Genomic DNA, 22,456 nt, shown 5'->3' on the forward strand with positions numbered 1-22,456 from the left:
TTCTCTCAAAGTTTGAATCAGGTGGGTAGCCATGCAGCTTCAGGGGCAGGGCCAATCGTACCGTTCCACTGCCCCTTGATTTCATGGAGCCCCTTGTGGGTGATCGACATGCAAAGGGTACTATAATGTCACCTAAATCTGACCTGAGAGGCTACTGCTGTATCAACTAGCATTAGAAACAACCAACGTAAAACAGAATTTGCCAACGTAAAACAATTCCCAACTAAATGTAGGACAAAATACAACCTCATCCAAACACAATAGCTGGGTCTGAAATTTGCTTCATGATCAATGGGCTGGCCTTGATAAACAGGGAATGCTACCAACAAAAGCAAACAGAATACTCCAACATGCAGGTGGGGAATGGGCTCAGCTGGATATCCATGAATAGTGATGAACAGAAGGAGACAAGAGCACAGGCAAGCTACCCACACATAATTATAGCTAAATGTAATTATGAGATTTGAGTAAGTCCTGTTTATTTTGAGAACATGTCCCTGCTAAAATGCCACACAGTTGATCTTCCAGGGACTGCAAGTTAAATCGTGCAATGTTAACTGGTGACACCTATAGCGGCCATAGTCCCCCTATCCAAATTATCAATGCTGGAAGACACATGATAAACTCTTCAGATCAGTCAAGATTGATGGATTCTAGTAGTGTAGTAGAGATTATAACATTACTCTTTAAGCACTAGTGATAACTGCAAATAATCTGGGCGATGTGGAATCCAAATCAGTTTCAAACTGGTTTAAGTGGTGTGGCTTTCTTCCAAAGACCATGGGAAGCTACTTTGTATTTGCTAGCAGAAGTATTCAGTCTCTTTCCTGGGCTAACAGTTCTAGTGGTACAGAGGCAGGAGCCAAGTTACATAATAAACCACCGTGTTTGTAGACACATTCTAAATGGGGAATTCTGACCTTCCTACTTGATATGGAATTCTAAACATGAATAGAGGTTGTATATATTTAAAATTAACAGAAGTTATGTCTTATTGGTTTATATGCTAAACACACATTACCTCAGGGTTCTAGTTGTCTCACCAACAACAAAGCCCCTACTTTGGAACTGGCTCTGCTACTCAGATATATGAGCCCAATGACTTTCAGTGAATCACTAGACATAATTTGTGATGTGAATCATGCTTCTTTGGTTACAGTTTTGTTTTAATTCTTTTCTCAACTTAATTGTTATTAGCCTTCTGAATACATGGTGCCCTTCTGTTTTTGCTTAAATGTAGATGCACAACTGCTATGGCAATGGAAACTGATGAGAAAACAAAGGAATGAAATGTGACTATCATCTCACTGAATTTTGTGTGTGTGTGTGTGTGTTAATTTGTTCAGTTTTGGAAATCCCATATTTACAGTATAAGGACAAGCATGAAGGAGGTTTTCCAGCCTGCTCACAGGTCCTTATAATATCAGTGGAAACAGTTGGTCCTGGCAAGTATTAACTGCTTTCAATTTAACCTGAGGACTGCCATTTGTTTAGTTTAATTTTAATTTATTTGAATTAATTTTGGGATGCATTTTAATCGATTGCTTATTTTTATGTATATTGTGTTATTAATATGATGTTAGCTGCTCTGAGCCAAGCTCCGGCAGGGGAGGGTGGGATACAAATAAAAATTAATTATTGTTTATTATTATTAGAAAGATTCTACATTTCTGCAAATCATTTATTTGCATAGCAGCCTATAAAATTCATGAAAGCATGAGGAACCCATACACAACTGCACTAGCTAATAATTAATAAATTGCCCATAAAGTAGCCTCCCTCTTTAAGGATTCAGAATGCACACATACTCACCCTTTGTTATAAGCCTCTTCTTCTATTTTGGCTTTTATCTCTGGGCTGATCTCTTCCAAGGCACTCTGTACTGGTGCTGAAGGAGGTGGTTCACTCTCAGGGTCCCCATTTGATTTTCCACTAGTAAATTCAAAATTAAACACAGATAACTTTATTATCTCATCTAATATTATGTACCCCCACCAGAATGCTTATGGGTCTCTTGATCTTTGGGAGGGTCTTTGACATCCATACAGTGCAAAGCCTTATAAATACAGCTGGGCTGAACACTTGATCCAGCCCTAGTTGGTCTTTTAGTGGGAATATTACATACCACAAAGCTCAGTGGGTCAAGCTGCCATTTGACTCCTCCCTTCCCAGAATTGCCTCCTGCAGTTTCCCAATATAACCCTGTAGGGTATTATGAAAGAGCGATTGCCTTGAATTTTCCTCTTCCTTTCTCATCCTTTTTTATTTTATGTCACACTCCCTTGCAATTACTTGAAATGGTAAAGTGCCATTATGTGTACACACCTTCAGATCTGTTGTGTGCTCTGTGCTTCCCCTCTGAAATCCCTTTTCCATTCATAACTTTTGCCTTACCAATTCTATTTCATCTTCTCTGTTTTGGTACTTACCATGTTCACATGCTCTGGAGCCCCTATTGCAAAACTGAGTGCACATTCTGGCTAAGTTAGTTCTATGACAAATAGAGTAACAGCACTGTCACATTCAGTCAGCAGGTTGTTTTGGGTCAGCTTTACTAACATGAGGTTTCAGACCTGCTTGGCTGGTCTGGATAGCCAGACAATATACGTAGATTCTAATAAAATTCAAAAGACAGAAACAGAAAGCATTGTCCCAAAGGAAAGGGTTGCAGCTTGATGCTAAGCTTCCCTGTCCGTTACGGAAGCAGAAGCTATGCAAGAACAACTTGGGGGATTCGCCTTGGTGATGTCAGAGAACTGCAGTCCTGTCTTAGGCACTGCTGCTTTCTGATTGCTGCTTGGCTGCCAGCACATGAGGGAGGAGAGATTTTGTAGGGATATTGTACAACTCCAGCAATTCTCTCACCTCTAAATAAAAATGATCCTGGAGAAACTCCACTGAAATTCTCATTGCTGTGGAAAAGTTAGATACTTTATATAAACACAGCATCATCTTGGACCCTTCAACAAATCACTAATCATAATTCTGAAATGTCAGCAAGAGATTTCCTTCAAATGTGCTGTATTTCCTGAAGGCAAGTGCTCTGCCCTGTGAGAAAAGCTGCCAATATACAGTAAACTTTCTAGGAAGTACGTTCATGCATGGAGTTCCAAAACACAAGCACATCCTGTGTTCTTAAGAAAAATCTTTCGATAAAACCTGAAACAATGGCTGGGCTGGGCATTTGTTATTCTCATGTTTAAAAGCCTTCGTTCAGCATGATATTACTTTAGGTTGTATCTATCTAAATTCTACTCAGAACACAATGGACCCAAATTAGTCATGTCAATCAACTTCAATGGGTCTACTCAGAGTACAACTAACATTGGATTAACCTTTTATAATACACATTATTCTGGGATGGGTACAGATAACTTTTTGAGAGACGTAACTGCCGGGTTATAGCATGGACACTGTCTGTTAACTTTTTTTTAAAAGGTATAAATATTTAAATTACTGTATCTACCTTCATTGGCAAAATATTGATCCTATTCCATCAACTTAAACTCTTTAAGGAAAAAAGCTCTTTTTATGTCAGCAGGAATTATCCGCTCTACAATTCTCAATATAGTAAATATTTGTTAACTCACTTCTCTATAAGCGCTGATAAGACGGGAGTTGATGTCAGATTGCTTCTTCCATTTGATGACTCAGACTGTGGATAAAGAGGTCCATTCAATTTCATTCAAGCAGCAAACAACACAACTGTATTTCTTACATGAAGGTGTACTCAACATACATACCAAAAAAAATTGAACGGTCCCCAAACATAAACTAGGTGTTTTCCTGCGTACAGGAAGCCTAGCATTGTTTAGAACATCTCTAAATACCTCCTCTATAGAAAGGACAGGAAGCCTACACCCCTTCAGATGTTTGTTGGACTCCAACTTCCATCAGCCACAGCCATGATGGCTAATAGTGATGGATGGGAGTTGTAGTCCAACAACATCTGGAGGCCGCAGGTTCCCCATCTCTGTTTAACAGTATATTTCTCACCTATGTCTGTGCATCAACATAGTTTACTTCTGATGCGAATCTATTTTTTTTATTTATATGACTGTTGTATCAAATAGCCTCAGATTTATAAAATGTAGCACAGTCACACCTGTGTGCAAAGGTTTTTCTTTAAAGCTTTGGTTTTTCTAGAATGTTAGAAATCTGAAAAACCTTACCAGGGATGGCATCAAAGGTATGGGCGATGCAGTGGGTGACTGGCCAGGGAGCTCAAATTTTGAAACAACAGCAACACTGACTCGTCTTCGAGGCATCTATAATAATAATAAAAAATTATTTCATTACATAAGTGACTCCAAGTTCTATTTTCATAGGCTGCATATCAGGCAGATTAGGGGAAAAGAGAGGAAAAAAGACAAAACCATGCGTATGAAAGTTCTTTCAGGAGTGACCTTTACTCATAGTTTGAGTCTAAGGGGTTAAATCTGGCAGTGTGGGTCCTGCAGAAAAGTAAAAGACTTCTGGGAAATGATATACAATGAACTGAAAAAAAACGTTTTAAGATAACTTTTGTCAAAAAAACAAACCAGAAGCTTTTTTACTTGAATTAGCAAGGGATGAAATATCAAGGGACTTAAAAAGACTATTCATGTATGCAACAACAGCCGTAAGAATGTTGCTTGCCCGGAAGTAGAAATAAGAGAAGGTACCAACAAAAGAGGAATGAATAACTAAGATGATGGACTATTCCGAAATGGCAAAGATGACCCTGAAGATCAGAGATCACAATGAGAAAAAGTTTGAACAAGAATGGAAGAAGTTTATAAACTATTTAAAAGACCACTATATATTAAAACAGTAGTAGGTTTGATATAACATTTATGAAAGCATATAATTGGAAATTAGGATGAATAAGAGGGAAAACAAAGAGTTTGGAGAAATAAAATAAGTTGCAAGAGATCGGGGGGGGGGGGGGCAGAAAATTGAAATCCAGGGGAGAGGCGGGGGGGGGGGGGAGTCTATATTGTATCTTCGGAAAAGTATTCAACTTATAAAATATTGTGATTATAAAATTTGAAAATAAAATGTTTTTAAAAATCAATAAATAAAAATGAGTGTGACTGAGCAGGCACTTTTGCAGCTGAGCTTTTCCTTCCCCTCCTTCCCCCTGGCAAATCCCACATGCTCAAAAAGATCTGCTCTGAAGGGTTGGGGGTTACCCTCTGGAGCAGATTTTGGGACATGCAGGGGGCTGGAGCGGGGAAGGAGAGAAACTGTAAGTCCCACTGTGCAAGTGTGTGGATATAACTGAATTTCACCCTAATTCTATTCTAATGCAGATAACTAATAAGGAATTGTTACTGTAGTTTTCTAATATGCCCATTTGTATACCAGTTGTATGCCAGTTACAAAAAGGAACCCTGCAGCATTAAATCCTAAGAAGCCTGAAACACCAAAGCCTATGCGTGTTTACTCAGATGCAAGTTACATTCCATTCAGTAGGACTTGCTCCCCAGTAAGTGTGTCTGTGACTGTAACCTTAGGTAAGTAAACTTAGTTTGATAGATTTCTAAAGGCCAAACCACATATTATGCTCCACATCCTTTTTTAAACAACAACAACAACAACAACATGCTTTTGTTTTGAAAGAAAAGTAGCCATGCCGGGTCCCAATTCTGATTGAAGCTTTGTGCCAGTTCTCAGAAAATCCTGACTTCTACTGCTATTTGCCTCCCTGTTGACTTTCTACTGCAACAGCAGCTTTTATATGTGAACTGGTTTCCTGAATGCTACGTTTCCAGCTGGGGAAAAATATTTTGGAAGTGCTTGAAAAAAAGAAAGAAAAATGAGCAAGTTGTTTGGAGTACATGGAGAATCTAAGTTGCTGGATTTTTTTTTAAAAAAAACACTTATTAAACTAAAGCTTTTTAAAACTTGGAAGAGTACCTTTCCAACAGAAAGAGACATGGATCTTGATGTACGGGGCACACCATCTTCTGTACCATAGTAAAACAAGCCAACAAAAGTAAGAATAAGAATTAGTGTTTGAAAACAGACATGCATTGCCAGCACTAAAATAGTAAGAAATTTTTTATATTGAAACAAATGTGCTTTTAAAGCAAAACAGTATATTATCTAAGACTAGGACGTATATCTCTTTTTGCTACAAGTGCAGAAATTTGGGAAATGTTCAGTTCAGTACATTACTATCTATTATCAGATTTTCTAACTTTTGTTCTTTAATAGAATATTGTGCACAGATTTAAACAAAATACGTAAAAACAATCGAGATACACAACTTTGTTCAACAGCTGTAATTAATTATATTCTGTCAAATACCTTAATAATCTGCTTTTATATCTATGTAGATTTGAAAGTAGTCAACTATGAGTTCAACAGCAATAAAGACATGCTTTAAAATATTGTGTGGTGGGGAAGAAGAGACTATTTTACCAGGTGAGCCATAACTTCTGCTAGAATTTTGATTGGCGAGTTTCTTATACTCCATGAGCTCAGCGTGATCTTTTTCATATGTTCTCTTCAAGTTCTCCACATACTGCATCATAACTTCAGTGGCCTTTGACATGCGCTTCTCCTGCAATGAGGAGATCAAGCATCGCACAGAAGTATGTTTTCAACAAGAAATGAATGACATCATCTCAGCTTTTAGCAAGACTGAGATATTACTCATAAAGAGACCCTACCACTAACCTTCAGATACATCTTAACTCCCACTAATAAATGAGTGGCTAAGAGGACCAAGCTAGAAGAATGCCTGAATCTAATGCTCACCCTTTTTGGCCAAATTATGCTGCAAAAATTAAGGTGTGCATTAGATTTGATGACACATTTACATTCTCCAGCAAAAAATTTTTTTGGTTTTAAGATTTCGAAAATTGAGGTGCACATTAGATTCAATGATGCATTAGACTCAAATAAATACGGTAATACAACACCATCATATTATGTGGCTACAGTACAAAGGCAGAGGTGTGGTCCTAACTTTACCTAGGAAGAAGTGACTAAAGATAGAACTCAAGGGAACTATTTTTGGTGCTGCAAGCAACCAACCTACTTTGTTACTTTGCCTATGAGCTCCTCTGCAGGATGTCAGGATACCCCACCTCATTGGGGCATTATTTCCTATGATTGCTAACTTCCTCTCATTGGGCCGCCTCTGGGTATAGCAAACTCCTGAACCAAAGTAGTAATTTGGAAGTATGGCTTGAGATCAGTTTAAAGGGAAATTCCTCTGGAAACTGCACAGACACACCTCTAGCAATAATTTCCGAAGTGGCTCCTGCTATGTATTCAGTAGTCTATGCTTGCCTGAGCTTGAGTCTGGACTAAGAATTCTTAGCCCCTGTGTTCTGATTCAATACATGATATCCAATCACAGAACATTTCAAGATTTGGGCCTCTGCCATTGGCCCTTAAACTCAGTCATGATTTGCAGCTTGGAAGTTTAGACAGCCAATCACGTTGGGAGTGGGAATGGCCCAGGCCTTCAGAAATGTATAGAAGCAGCTGTTTTGCCCCTGTTGGCCAGTTCTGTGAGTTCCATAAAGGTTCTTGCTGTTATCACTGTGTCTTGCCTTGCCACCTACACTTCAGCTCTCATTCCAGATCTTCAGCTAGCTTTTGAAATGATGGTTTTAGAGAGCCAGAGGGCAGAGACCCACAGCTCAGTGGTAAAGGATATGCTTTGTTCAGTCTTTGGCATCTGCAATTAAAAGGATCTTTAGAGTCTCACAAAATATCTGCCCGAAACCTTAGGGAGTTGCAGTTGGTCAGACTTCAATGGACCTCTCTCTACCCTCTGTCCAGGCAAGCAAGAGGCATGGTCACAGTTTGATAACCCATTCCAGCCAGACAAAAGCGCCTCAAGCAGGTGTGGAGCAAGGTCAGTGAAGGCTGTTCCATGAGAAGAGGGTGTGTGTCCCAGGGAGAGTCCCACGGGCCATTCAGCCTTAGGGTATGAGATTTCTAACTCTGCTTTAGGACCATGTTTGTCTCTCCTGACTATAGCCAACGCTTCCTACAAAACTTTATTTTTTCAAGTAGTGAAGTCGGAACCGATGCAGGGTATTTGATTCCAAGAGTCTTACCTGGCGAACAGCTCCAACCATTTCCGCTCGACTAGATAATCTAGAGGCCAAACGATGCAGCACTGCCATGTCCTCCAACAATCTCTGATACATGTCTCTGTGCTCAGAATGATGCCACAAGGAAGCCGAGGACTGAAGCGAGAGCATGAACTAATGTATCAAATCAAGGAGCATGTATAGCAAATGAAGTCATTGTGGTTTTACAGTTCAAGGGTTGTCCACCTTTGTTGTCCCTTGGGTCCATTAAAACTATAGAAAGTTCTTGCACAACAAACATAAAAAGGTCCCTCTGTTGTACAGCTACTTACAGTTTCCAAAACCTAAACAAGGCTTGAAATTCCACTACAGATATCAAATCAAGATCTTATATTCTAGATATCATTACACCTCTTGACTACAAAGAATCAAACTTCATGCTATCATGAAACAAGGGCTTACCCACACTCACCTTTCCAGGCATAGTCCATCCTTTAAAGCTCTCTGTCCAAGCACTCTCTTTTTTTGCTCCAGAGCTATCCCCATGAAAACCTACTCTTTAAAGCTGAATTGGAGAAAAGGACAATCCACTGAAAACCTGAATTGCCATTTGTTGTGTTTCAGCTTTAAAGAGTGGGTTTTTGCCCTTGTAAGATAAAAAGTTTATTATGATGTACAAATTGTTTGTTGGTTAAGGCAAGATACTATTTGTGCTTTGTTAATCTCACAGCTCTCTAAACAATGAAGAGTAATAAAAAGTTGACTGCAAGCAAAGATTTGTTCATTTTTATTTAAAAGCACAGATAATCCTTCAATGGGGCTTTAAAATTCCAGTGGAAAATCTTGTAAACATTACAATCCTCAATTAGCTCATCTTCAGTTTCTTCATTGTGCTACCCTTCTTGGTGAGTCTTATGACTGATTTTGCATTTGAGATGCAGTCCATCAAAATCATGTGCATACTAGCCTACAGCTTAGTTTATCTGGTTAACCAGAGATAGAATAATGATTGTGATAAGCAAATTAGAAAGTAAGAAAACTAGGGCTTCTGCTACATTGTAATTACCTCCAACCTCTCCTTTTTCAAAGTTTGATACTTGATTAGGGCCAGCAGTGGGCCCTTTCTACATTTTCCCATTGATAAGAGTATTTTCATCACAAAACAAATAGGGGAGTGGCAGTGTTCCTCACCTCATGGAAGAAGCAGTTCAACAAGTAGAACAGCAATTTTCTACTATTGGAAATTGGAGATACGGAAAGTGAATCCTGCTGTGTGTTTCAGTAGGGTTGCCACATTTTAAAAAGTGAAAATCTGGACACAAAAGTTGTTGATGAGCGTTTTTAGTTTTGCCCAAAGTTCTTGAGTTGTTTTTGCAAAATTTCAAAAATAAAAAATGAGTTGTGGACCTATTTTTTAATGAAATTTGCCAAAATCTACACTACGCTGCACGCCTTCCTGCTGCCTCCCATCCTCTGGGGCTGACGATGGGGGAAGCGCTCCTTTCCCCCCCACCAGCCTCCAAGCCGGGTTGGAGGGTAGCAGGAAGGCGTCGCGCGCCTTCCTGCTGCCCCCCATCCTCTGGGGCTGACGATGGGGGAGGCGCTCCTTTCCCCCCCGCCAGCCTCCAAGCCGGTTTGGAGGGTAGCGGGAAGGCGTCGCACGCCTTCCTGCTGCCCCCCATCCTCTGGGGCTGACGATGGGGGAAGCGCTGCTTTCCCCCCCGCCAGCCTCCAAGCCGGGTTGGAGAGTAGCAGGAAGGCGTCGCGCGCCTTCCCGCTGCCCCCCATCCTCTGGGGCTGACGATGGGGGAAGCGCTGCTTCCCCCCCCCCGCCAGCCTCCAAGCCGGGTTGGAGGGTAGTGGGAAGGCGTCGCGCGCCTTCCCGCTGCCCCCCATCCTCTGGGGCTGACGATGGGGGAAGCGCTGCTTTCCCCCCCGCCAGCCTCAAAGCCTGGTCGGAGAGTAGCAGGAAGGCGTCACGCGCCTTCCCGCTGCCCCCCATCCTCTGGGGCTGGCGATGGAGGAGGCGCTGCTTTCCCCCACCGCCAGCCTCAAAGAGCAGACTCTCCTGGCTCCAGCGGAAGCAACACAAAGCCTCCAGAGCACAGGCTTTGGAGGCTTCGCGTTGCTATCGCTGAAGCCAAGGAGCCGGCATTCGCCCCATAAGACGCACACACATTTCCCCTTCATTTTTGGAGTGGGAAAAGTGCGTCTTATAGGGCGAAAAATACGGTATGTCCATGAAATTCCGAACGTATGGCAACCCTAGTTTCAGTATAGTACATCCAACTCTAAAAGTGCTGCGCTCCTGAACATGAGTCAGCTTCAGATATACAGCCAAGAAACATAGCCCTTGATTGATAAACACGAGATTTACACATCAGATTTCCCATTTAAATGAGAAAGCAAACATAGAAGCCAAACAATTTTCAGGCTCAATGGGAGGAAAGAAGTCAGTGTGGGTGAAAAATCCAGTACCAGAAAGGAAGCATAGTTCTTAGATGACATTGCACTTTGATGCCAGTGGAAGCACACATACTTGAAATTGTTTTAGAAAAGCTACCTATTTCATGCAATTCCCGACAAAAGTAATTCCCATACTGTGAAAATGTGTGAATTGGCATCGCACCACGACACCAGTCTCTACTACATCTGTTTTGCAGCACAATCACATGCTTATCTATCCACATTTCAGCCCTACAATGTCCAGTGGAGCTTACCCATAGGCAAGCATGTGCAGGAGTGCAGCTTCCATTGTAGCTAAGTCTGCAATCCCAGACACACCAAGCCCAATGGGTTCCACTCCCAAGCAAACATGCTTGGATTGGGCTGCAAATATTTTGTGTTTGAATCAGTTTTTACTTGAGAAAGAAATGCATGAACAAATAAGAATTGCTTTGCCCACTCTTCCTCTGAAAGATACCAGTATAAAAGATGTATACATAAATGATTATAAAGAGATTTATGGACTTCCTGCAGAAATTCCTCGCTCCTTGCTTCCTCTATCTTTAGGTGCATTTACTCAGGGCATTTTTTAGGCATGAGATTACACATTCTTCACTGTATGATGTCAAGTATTCAGCTGTTCCCTGCCCAGGAACATAAATAGTAAAGAACAGCAACTACCTCCTCCATGTTTAGGATGGGAACTCCAGGAAATACTGCAGGACTGATGCATAAACAACATATGCAATCATGATGCCAAACCTCTCTGCAATAAATGGTAAACTATGTAGCAGAATTTTGCTGCTTTCATCTAGCACATACACTGCTTTTCCCTCTCAAACAGCATTGAAACCCAAAGTAGAAGGAATGGTGAGTACAGAAAAGGAGACTGAAGAAGAGATCTGAGCTCCATGACATAGGGCCCTTGAGTCTGAACTCTGTAGAACAATCTGACTTACAAGTGTATGTTGGGATCACAGAATGCTGTGTAAGATAGTAAGTCTGCAGGCTTGAGTTTGCTAGCTGATGCAATCAGCCTGCAATACGTTCTATGGAGGTGCTGGGTCAGAATGACTCAGCAGTAGTGTGCTGACAGTTGACTGGCTGTCATCGGTTTAAAAGGGAAACCTGTCCAGCAGTAAGGTGGTGGTGTAGAGGAGTGTGGTCAGAGAGAAATAGTCTCTCTATTTGCCTTAAGGTGCAGCCAGGTACTCTGTCTGACTATATGAACTGCTTCTGTAGATATCTGTATATATAGCTCACAATAAATAATACTGCACTGAAGAACCTGGAACTCTGAGCATTTCTGCTAAAGCGCTGCAAAGAATTCGCGACAGTGTATGCTTCTAACTGACTTACTGTGAAGCAGGCAGATAACCTGTGACCCTCCAGAAACTGTTGGACTGCTACTGATGGCTGGGGCTGATGGGAGTTGGAGTCCAACAACTTATGGAGGGCCACAAGGTCTGGTGAAGTCTGGTATTTTACACCTATTACACCACTCATAAACAATATGCTTCTTTTGTTTTGTTAAAAAAGCATAGTGGTACCTTGGTTCTCGAACTTAATCCGTTCTGGGAGTATGTTCAACTCCCGAAACCATTCAAAAACATGGTGCGGCTTCCGATTGGCTGCAGGAGCCAATGTTCGAGAGCCAATTTGTTCGACAAATGAGCTGTTTGATAACCAAGGTATGGCTGCAGTTCCAAGAGTACATTATTTTTGCAACATTCAGTTCCACCTACTGCAAAAATCAACCTACCACAGAACACGAAATTCTAGATTATGGCACAGAATTGAAATGTGGCCATTTTAGAGATTTAAGTTGGCTGATAATCAATATGAGTACTGAACAGTTAATGATAACATAGGATTTGGGGACATATTTGGCAGCAGCCTTCAAAATACCTACCAAAATTCACTGAATTCTAACAAGCGTAAACTGCAGTGAATGTTCACCATGGTCCTCTTACCGTAATAGCAACTTTAAAATGATCCAGTTCCTTCTCTGTGTTCTCCTCAGCAAGATTCCTCTCCCTCTCAGCCTGGTTAATTCTTGATTCCAATGTATAACTATCATTTCTGAAAGCCAATGAAAGTTGTACAAACACATTCTGTTGAGGGAGGGAAAAGAAAGGCCTCATTGAATTCTGTTTACCAGTCATATTCATGTATAAAAGGGGGAAATTGTTTTGCATAAAGTTGACTCATAGAATTATAGAATTGTAGGGTTGGAAGGCACCTGAAGGGTCTTCTAGTCCAGCCACCTGCAATGCAGGAATCTCAGCTAAAGCATCCATGACAGATGGCCATCCAACCTCTGCTTAAAAACCTCCAAGGAAGAAAAGTCCAAAACCTCCCGAGGGAGACCATTCCATACACTAGTAGGAATTAATTTCCACAAAGAGAAGTGTCAAATCCACTTGGAATCATATTCTCCAGCTTGGAAGACTAGGCTGAAGTTACTTCACAGGCAAGCACATTCATTTCTTACTTTCTACGGCTGCACTGAGACCACAGGCATTACACTGACCAATGTGAAATCAGTGCTTGCAGTAGTAACATATCACTTCAGTCCTTTTACTCCTGACCACAACTATAACTTCTAAAGCTTTATTCATTATTTATTTAGCAAAATTTAGCTATCACTTAAATAAAAGATATATCTCAAAGCAGTTCATTTGATAGTATGAAATATTCACTATAAATTAATAAAAACAGGTGTTAGAAACAGCAGACAGTAAAATTATCAACACAGACATAAAATATTTTATATAACATAATATAATTTATATGGGGCTCCTCAATGGACGTTAGAACGTAGAACAGCAAAGCAAATGGAGAAGAATGGCACTCCAAGAACAACGTTAACTTTCCTTGCTACTTCCTACAACTTTTAAAAATTGCTCTCTCTGTCTTATCCAGACACCATTTCTATGACAGCATGGTAGAAAGAACAGCAGTGAATACCAGTTTGGCTTTATGATAAATTGCTATTGTTTTATTTTCTTATTTTCTATGGATTTTTTAATAGATACTACTTAGAAATATGAATAACTAACTGGTACAAAAATGTTTCAAATAAATAAATAGCGGTAAGGTAAAGGTAAAGGGACCCCTGAACATTAGGTCGTCATGACCAGCTCTGGGGTTGCGGCACTCATCTCGCTTTACTGGCCGAGGGAGCCGGCGTACAGCTTCCGGGTCATGTGGCCAGCCTGACTAAGCCACTTCTGACGAACCAGAGCAGTGCATGGAAACGCCGTTTACCTTCCCGCAGGAGCGGTACCTATTTATCTACTTGCACTTTGATGTGCTTTCGAACTGCTACGTTGGCAGGAGCAGGGACCGAGCAACAGGAGCTCACCCTGTCACGGGGATTCGATCAGCCGACCTTCCAACGGCAAGTCCTAGGCTCTGTGGTTTAACCCACAGCGCCACCTGCGTCTCTTATAAATAGTGGTAACCATCAACAATTCATGACATTATGATCCATGATTCTGCCTGCCCTCCAAGGTCTTTCAAAGAGGCCCAGCTACTGCCAGAGGTTCACCAGACCCCTCTATAGTGATTTCTCATATTTAGTGAAGGCTGCCTCATTGAAGACTGTCTTATCCCCTGATTGGGATAGCTCTGATGAAGTTTTGTCCATTTTGCTGATTTTTTAAATGGAATTTTTATGTTTGTTGTTAAAAATAATGACCCTTCTCTGACTCCAGTTTGGATTAGATTTTCTTCAAAGAATGTCTTGAGGGGAGCCATGGAAAGGTTATCTACAAAGTGTTGCTTGGTAGTATGTTGCACACAAAATATGATGAAGAAGAGCCTTCAAGCATTTTACAGTAAAAAAAACAAAAGGAGACTTACCTCAACCTCTCTCTCAGTAAGCGGAGGAGAGCTGCAATAAAACGGGAAACTAAGTTATAAAGTTTGCCAGTGCAGAAAAAATGTCATTAGGAACCATAGAGGCACCACTGGTGCATATGCTGGATTTTCCTACGGCCCTAGCCCTGGGGCATTGGGTGATTACTTCCCCAGTGAGATAAGAATGGCAGGGGAATAAGCCTCACTTCACAGTGAGCATCAGGCTTCCCTACTACTGTACTTAGATAAGGAAAAACAAGATATGCAACTGCCTACTATGTATTAAATGCAGGTCCTAAGTGTGCTGTATGTTCCTTGGCAAATGCAAAATTATTAGACTCTCAAGATCCAAGGTAATGTTTTTATAATGTTAATTTATTGTCACAGCATTGTGCTATATAAACACCACAAAGGCTGCTTCACTTCCTGTATTGGTGTAAAAGATAACACCATTCTGAAGAAGTTGGCAGGCCTAATATACTGTGGTCTTGTTTCTTACAAAGACTGAAGTGAAGAGGAAATATAATTTCCTTAATTTGGCGAGAAAGACTCAGTAAGCATACAGTCATAATGCAAGGTCATTTATATTCTGAGCTGCTTGACCAAGTATAATTTCTGCTTAACGGAAGTTTTCCTTGCTACAAAACATAGCACATGAACTCATTCCCAAGAGACGGTATCCTAAATAACCTATCCTAAGTAAAATATAGCTTTAGTTAGTTTCTGATTACAGCTTTGCATTACAATTTAGATAATACTAATTCAAATGCATAGTTTTCTTATTTGTTAGATTTCCATCCCACTTTCTTAGACGAACTCAGGGTGGGATATGTAACTTTCCCCACATTTTATCATTACAACAATCCTGTGAAGTAGGTCAGGCTGGGAGAGCGCAACTGGAGTTTCAGAGCTTACTTGGGATTTGAATATCCACCACTGTAGTCCAGTACTAACTACTACACCATGTAGTAGGCATAAATGGAGGGAGAACACCTACACATTGCCTTTTTGAATCTAATGCACTTAAGTATCTCTTCCACAAAGCATTTGGGTGACAGTGTGAGTATCAGCACAGAGTGGTTTACCTTCCTGGAAGAGAGGTGTGCACACGGAGTTTTCGTAAAAGAGTGTCAGGAATGTTGGGCATCACCTCACATCTACTTTTCGCCTCTTCCTCCTCTGATGAGAAAGGCACTGGTGAAGACCCTGAAGAAGAGTTCAAAACTTTAAAAAAATTATTATCATTATTATTGCCAACACCACCACTTCTCTACTATTGCTACTACTATTCTATTGCTTCAGTAGTGCATTGTGAGCTAAAGTAGTTTAACACATTACTAAACTTCGTACTCTGATGGGCCTATTCAGAGGTGGATTTACGGGAGCACGACTGTTTTGGTTGAATTGGGCATGGAGCCTCAGGGATGCAACAGGGGGCACAGCAACTATGATTTACAATGGAGTGAGGGGGTGCCAAATTTTGGCATTACACAGGGCGTCATTGAAATTTGAGACCCCAAGATCCGCCCCGGCCTAATGTTTGAAGGGGATGAAGAAAAGGTATATTCCACATTCTGCTGTAAGAAACCAGTATGGGAACAGGGCTAATCGGAAAATTCAGCAAAGGCACTACTGACTGAAGGTAAAATCCAGCTATTCAATGTGATTGTCACCTAGCATTTCAATACTGTCTTATCAATAATTAAGTGGAACCAACTTTCCTCTGTCTGGAAAGTGGCAACTGGGATACAACTTTTATTGCCAGTGTCTGTTGACAATAGTTTTACTGACTTCAAAAAGGCCGAGATTACAAGCACATTGTACTAAATGGGATCCATTGTGATGGATGCAATAATTTCCACATGCAACAATGTGCTCTTTTCGCTCCCATACCCACACAAGAAGTCACATATGGTGTGGTCTTCAGTGGTGTATTCTAGCAAGAGGCCTCAGTCTGTTAAAAAAAACCCCACTGTTGTGGCCTCCTCCCTCCTAACCACAAGTACATTTCCCATCAAATTTTATCATATTTCACCTCTCTCCTGTTCAGCAGCTTCGCTTAGGTCAGGGAGCTTAAGTCCAATTAAATTTTGATTCCGCATCATTATGTGCTCCTGATTAGGTAGGAAAGAACTGCATTAATTCTTCACAAGAAATAACAAGCTCAGTGATATAATTATATAGTACATTGGCAAAGATGGTGGTAATCAAGTTGCTGGGTTTTGCAACATGTCACCAATAAATTTACATTGCACCCTTTAGCATAACAAATTTCCAGTCACTAAATCTAGAAACAATGGATTTAGACTTAGTCATGCTTAGAGTAATTACTCAAATGGGATGTAAGTTAACTTTAGTCCCATTGATCTTAATGGATCTATCATAAGTATGACTAAGTATAGGGATCCAACCCAAGGTACCAATACAGTGGTACCTTGGTTTACTAACTTAATCCGTTCTGGAAGTCCATTCTGAAACCAAAGTGTTCTTAAACCAAGGCATGCTTTCCCATAGCAGTGGGGGACTCAGTTTACAAATGGAACACACTCAACAGAAAGCGGAACATGTTCAGCTTCCAAGGCAAAGTTCACAAACCAAAACACCTACTTCCGGGTTTGCAGCGTTCTTAATCCGTTGTTCATAAACTAAGCTGTTCTTAAACCAAAGTACACTATACCAGGCAAGCACACCTGATAAAAGGGTACCACAACCAAAAGAGCTTTTCATTCAGTCACTACCCACCTCATCTCAAATAGTGAGAGCACTTGGAGAAGATGGCCTGAGTGTATGTGCAGGCTTATGTTGGGAGGATACAGTCCTCCAGATGCTCTAGTCCTAAGCAGCAAAGAGCCTTAAAAGTGAGCACTCTGAACTGGTGAAATTTATTCATGGTCCTAGACAGCAGCCTAGTGGCCATGTTCTAAACTAACTTTAAAGGCAGTTCCACATGCAACATATTACTGTAATCTAGGCTGGAGGTTACCAGGAGTGCCGATCACTGTAGCCAAGCTTTCCCCCCATGTCCAGAGGGAGTTACAGCAAGTTTACCATCCTTGGCTCATGCCAAAAAAAAGCTACCTGCACTTCCCGGACAAAACTGAAACCTATCCCTTTAGAGGAGTGAAACTCTATCCATTAGAAGTTAAACTCTGGATAGATGAAATGCGGACCAAGGACTCTGCTATACAGCTGCAAACAAAACATCTTAAGTGTGTTTTAAGTGCAATATAAAATGTGACACTAGATGGAGATGGCGAGTTTTATGGAAAATTTAATTAATAATAATAATAATAATAATAATAATAATAATAATAATAATATCTTTATTGTCATTGCCCCCTTCGGGGACAACGAAATTACTTGGCTGCTCCATAAAAACACTAATTAAAAAATGTAGTAAAATACAGCAAGGGAGATTAGATGACTTTCAAAGTCTGGGCTTCCCATTCAGGGCCGAGATCGCTCTGGAGAAGAAGCTGTTTAATGAATTTATTAAGAACGCTTTTTAAAAAAAGCATTTTCAGGATGGTTTTTATATGTGTGTAGATTCCACCCAACACGACTTCCATTTTATTATCATCAATTACTCAACAACAGATGAATGGCCAAAGTGCTTGGCAAGATTTGAGAAAACCAAGAATCCACGCTCATTAAGAATTTGAAGACTTTTGTGATGCACTGCTGTAGAATCTGGTATATGCCAAGAAATACTGAATACTGTATAATTATTTGTGCTTATATAAACTATATCTTATCTCCTGGTGAAAATAAACACATTTTATGAAAATAAAACTTTGAAAAATAATTTTTTTTAAAATCCTATGAGCGAGTTTCTTGCTGGAAAGACTTCTCTTCTTCTCTACTCTATTACATTTGATCCAGTTAATAAACTGCCAACATTGTATCAGAGTAAGGAAAACTATTGCTTCTTTGCTACCAGAGCATAGGCCACCAAATGGACTTTTAGCTCTCTAGTCACGGTTCTGCCTGAATTTCTTTTCCCCTTTATGCATGTAGATTATTTCAGCTACACAGAAGTAACCAGTTGTCTTGAGGCCTGCAGATAACAATGTGATGTGATGTCCTGGGAAAGAAGTGTTGAAAGCAGCAAGAAATAAGACACAAAAGAAAAGGAAGCACATGAACAGCAGAAACACTTGAAGCAATGTTTAAGATGATTTGTTGATATAGCTTCAGGAAGGAAAGGCTTTTCTGGATGTGAAGAAATCTCCTAAGAGACCAAAAGTAGCTTATTTAATTCCTAAATACTACTTTGAAAGATGACAGGACAGTTCATCAGCTTCTTCCTGTTTACATATTGCATACTTTATTAGAGACCAAAGTACCTCTGCGCTGTATTTTACAATCACCTTTAAGCGGTAAGCTTTTGTTTCACTAAAAGGCAAAAGACTGCTTTCTAATTTAACATTAAAGCTGCAGAGTTGAAAAGCTAATTATATAAGGAAAAGAATGTGTCAATTTAGATATGTAATTCTGGTGTAGAGTTGGAACACATTTTAATAAATGAATTTACCAAAATTAAAAATAAATCCACAGGAACAGCACCCCCTCAATCCAACTGATAATCAAAATATTCAGTCACAGTGTCCTCTTACTTACAGGTCATATCTGACAGGGATCCTATGTTACTTTTTATATGTGCCTAAAAGGAGGTCCGTGAACTGTGGTGACAATGTTCATAGGATCTCTGTGCTTCTTCCCCATAAAAAAAATAAGTGCCTAGCTTTCACAATCCAGTAGATAAGCTTAATGAAAAGGAAGTTAAAGGTTTTGAGACAAGAGATTGTGGGTGGTAGGTGTTTCTAATGATCAAGAGATAGAGATGCTCACTTTCTGCTGTTAACGCTTTCCTAAAGACCTCAAGTTTTGCTTAACTAGAAGCACAGCAATATGACAAGCCCTGACTCACCTTATTCTACCTTTGAAATGTGGCCTTTGGTGTAATGAACTAGAAAACAATTCTTCATTTCCCAATACTTCAAAATGCAAGGTTCTACTCTTATTTTATCAAAGCCCAATCCTGTTATATCACACAATTTTGGAACAACAACAAAAGACTAAAATAAAATCCTGCTAATTTATAGAAACTCACCTCTCTGAGCTTTGTCAGTTTCTGCATTCTTACTGGTTGAACTTGTATTTGGAGGTCTTTGAAGGCTGACTGTTTAGTCGATATGTTGTTGGGTTTATTGTTAATGGCAAAGTGTCTGTCATCTTCAGATGGACATTTAAAAGGTACCTTTTCTATATTACCAGGTTCTGCGTGATCCCACGACACAGCTCGTAATAGAGGAGGGCGGGAACCAGGTGTATTAAGTTCTGTTTTACAAGAAACTTTTGAATCCTTTGATAATGGTGCTACTGATCCCTTTAACTTTGGGTCCATGGTAAATATCCCTGGTCCTTGTAAATGGCCTTGGAAAGGAGAATCATTTTCTTTTGTTTTTTTAGGGATTAGTTTCTGAAGTTTGTTTTCACAGGTGCTTGGGCTGGTATTTAGAGATACTCTGCCAGTGTCATAACCTGAAGTACAGGATCTGGGTAGGTTATCCATAGGCTTATGTGGATCAAAGTTCTCCTTTTGTTCCGTCAACTTCTTTGGATTTTCCAAAGCAGTTGTGTGTGTAACTGGTTTTTCCTGAGAAAGTTTTCTTTGATCATTCTCATTTCGATCAGTTAATCCTTTTGTGGCATTCTAAAAATTAAAAATAATCAAAGAAATAGTATAATGAGTTTGTTTACACACAACACTAGGCCAAACTATAGAATTAGTGCAAATGCGCAACTATGCAGGTTCTTGGAGAGACTGTGGCCCCTGCACTCCTTTCTTTTGTCTCCTGCTGCCTCTCTGCTCTGAGCTAAGCCATAGTTTGGAATAGCATGTTGTTCAATCCTGAGCTCATTGTTTGGCTCACTCCAGACAAACCATTAGCTGCAACCAAGTTTTGGTCTTATGTTTACAGTTTGGCTCAGATGACATGCTAAGCTCACAAAAAGAAGCAGTAGAAGCTGTTACAAGTCACAATTGCACATATAAAAGTCCTTACTCAAGAAACATTTACACTGAGCCAGTGGAAGATTCAGGCCCAAAAGTAATGAGATGATTTTTAGGAGACAATATGGGGATGCAGTACCGGTTAGCAGTACCGGTTAAGCACATGTTCTCCCATTGATAAAGCCCCCCAACACACACACACGCACACACACTCTTTTTTGTCAAGGTAATGTGTTGTTATCCTGATTGATTGTATGCAGTGCTCAACAATAATCAGCATTAGAGCATTCTTACCTGCAGTGGAGGCACTGAACCCAAAGCAGATGGGCATATATCAGAACCTACAATATGAAAAACAGGTGATGAAACTTCCACCACATACTGTAACATGTCATAGTTAGCTCTAAACTCTGTGGCCATATGGCTACTACAGGCAGAAAAGAGTGCTATTCCTGTTAACAAAAGTCCTGAACAATTCAACACACCCTTAGCTTATAGGACTTCTGCTACAATCACTACTGCTTCATAGAACGTGTCAGCCCATATGAGCCTCTCCATTATTTCAAAAATGTCTAATGAGGTTCTGCTGTGGATTCCTTTTTATGAGAAGACTTACCCATTGCGGCCTAAGAGGATTTATCATTTAATCATTAAACCCTATAAGCGGTTTACAAAAAATATACATTAAAAATACCAGAGGGTGTGGAGGAGTCAACAGGGCATACAGCTGCCAGCACATTGTCCACCTTGCCATGGAATTTCCTTCCATGAGAGCTCATACTGCCTCTACCCTGCTGACTTATTATAAGGCAGGTAAAATCTAACTGTTTCATATAGGATAGAGTGGACATTGTCTTAAAGGACGGCCAAAAATCTTTTAACAGAACAATACCACCTTAGAAGTGGGAGGTGCCATGGGGCCATATGGCCAGCTCTAAAACCTGTCAGGTTAGCCCCTGGGGGAAAAGAGAAAGACTCTCTTGGTGGGCGGGCGAGTGGGTAGGTGGGTGGGTGACAAAGGGCTCTTCACACCCTGCTTTTTGGATTCCTAGAAACATCTGTCTGAACACTGTTGGGTGCTGGACTAGATACAGCTTAGATCTGATCAAGCTTCCTCTCATATTTACATCACATTTTGCTGTAAAACATTCCCTATTCATTTGCCCAGCAAGATTTCTAGCTTACCATTTCGGGGGTGGGGTGGGGGCAGGGAATATTACAAGATCTTATAATGACCAAACATCTATGGCTGCTCAACTAATATGTATATAATTTGAACATGCAACATTAATTTTACCTGTTGGACTTGGCAGAGTGAAAGAGTTGCTCCGAGAGGCAGCAGGTGAAACATTAGGGCTAAGTGCTGGGGATATAGCTGCATTAAAGTTATACACAACAATGAATAGTTATTCTGAGTGGTTAGTTCTCATTTTCCGGTTTTAAGTAAGCAGACCATTAAATCTGCAACAGATAATGAGCAGGGCACCATGCTTTTGCTGAGTGATGTCACAGGAGAGTGCTATATGTACAAACACTGAGAGAAGCATGTTGGGGTTGGGCTACTTTGCATGACTTGGTGAACATGGGAGCGAAGAATGCCCAAGTACAGCTAACATGAGGAAAAGCTGAAAGACATGTGCATCTTTAAAATCTATGAATGATGTCAAGAAGCGGGCAAAAAGCTTGCGGCACCTTATATGCCACAATATATGTGGCCTTTATGGTGCCACAGGCCTCTTACATTAAAATGACCTTTGCTAATTTGTTATGGTAAAACACACGTTGCACACAGGCTAACACTGGGTTCCATTTGCACAATTTCAAGGTAAAGGTAAGGTAAAGGTAAAGGACCCCTGGATGGTTAAGTCCAGTCAAAGGCGACTATGGGGTTGCGGCACTCATCTCGCTTTCAGGCTGAGGGAGCCAGTGTTTGTCCACAGACAGTGCAACAGGACACTGTGACAGAAACCAGAGCACGTGGAAACACCGTTTACCTTCCAGCCACAGCGGAACCTATTTATCTACTTGCATTGGCATGCTTTCAAACTGCTAAGTTGGCAGGAGCTGGGACAGAGCAACGGGAGCTCACCCC

General features: G+C 40.6%; 1 protein-coding gene across 11 annotated transcripts in view; it reads right to left on the reverse strand.

Moving 5' to 3' along the window:
* The window catches only part of IRAG1 (inositol 1,4,5-triphosphate receptor associated 1), a 106,658-nt gene that overhangs the window by 5,133 nt on the left and 79,069 nt on the right, over positions 1 to 22,456 (reverse strand). For 5 of the 11 annotated variants that reach the window (XM_083456523.1, XM_083456527.1, XM_083456520.1 and 2 more), the window contains exons 22-34: positions 21,662 to 21,739; positions 20,659 to 20,705; positions 19,462 to 20,064; positions 16,384 to 16,462; positions 15,434 to 15,572; positions 14,352 to 14,382; positions 12,458 to 12,598; positions 8,064 to 8,195; positions 6,409 to 6,550; positions 5,902 to 5,951; positions 4,173 to 4,268; positions 3,591 to 3,655; positions 1,813 to 1,935 (exon numbers count right to left, since the gene is read on the reverse strand). In XM_083456523.1, the coding sequence (XP_083312649.1) occupies positions 1,813 to 1,935; positions 3,591 to 3,655; positions 4,173 to 4,268; positions 5,902 to 5,951; positions 6,409 to 6,550; positions 8,064 to 8,195; positions 12,458 to 12,598; positions 14,352 to 14,382; positions 15,434 to 15,572; positions 16,384 to 16,462; positions 19,462 to 20,064; positions 20,659 to 20,705; positions 21,662 to 21,739 (1,726 nt within the window). The remainder of the gene's footprint in view (positions 1 to 1,812; positions 1,936 to 3,590; positions 3,656 to 4,172; positions 4,269 to 5,901; positions 5,952 to 6,408; positions 6,551 to 8,063; positions 8,196 to 12,457; positions 12,599 to 14,351; positions 14,383 to 15,433; positions 15,573 to 16,383; positions 16,463 to 19,461; positions 20,065 to 20,658; positions 20,706 to 21,661; positions 21,740 to 22,456) is intronic. The other 6 variants (XM_083456522.1, XM_083456521.1, XM_083456530.1 and 3 more) reach the window with 5 other exon arrangements.

This window comes from Podarcis tiliguerta (genome assembly GCF_965153285.1).
Source record: "Podarcis tiliguerta genome assembly, chromosome: 1".
In the NCBI taxonomy this organism is placed as follows: domain Eukaryota; kingdom Metazoa; phylum Chordata; class Lepidosauria; order Squamata; family Lacertidae; genus Podarcis; species Podarcis tiliguerta.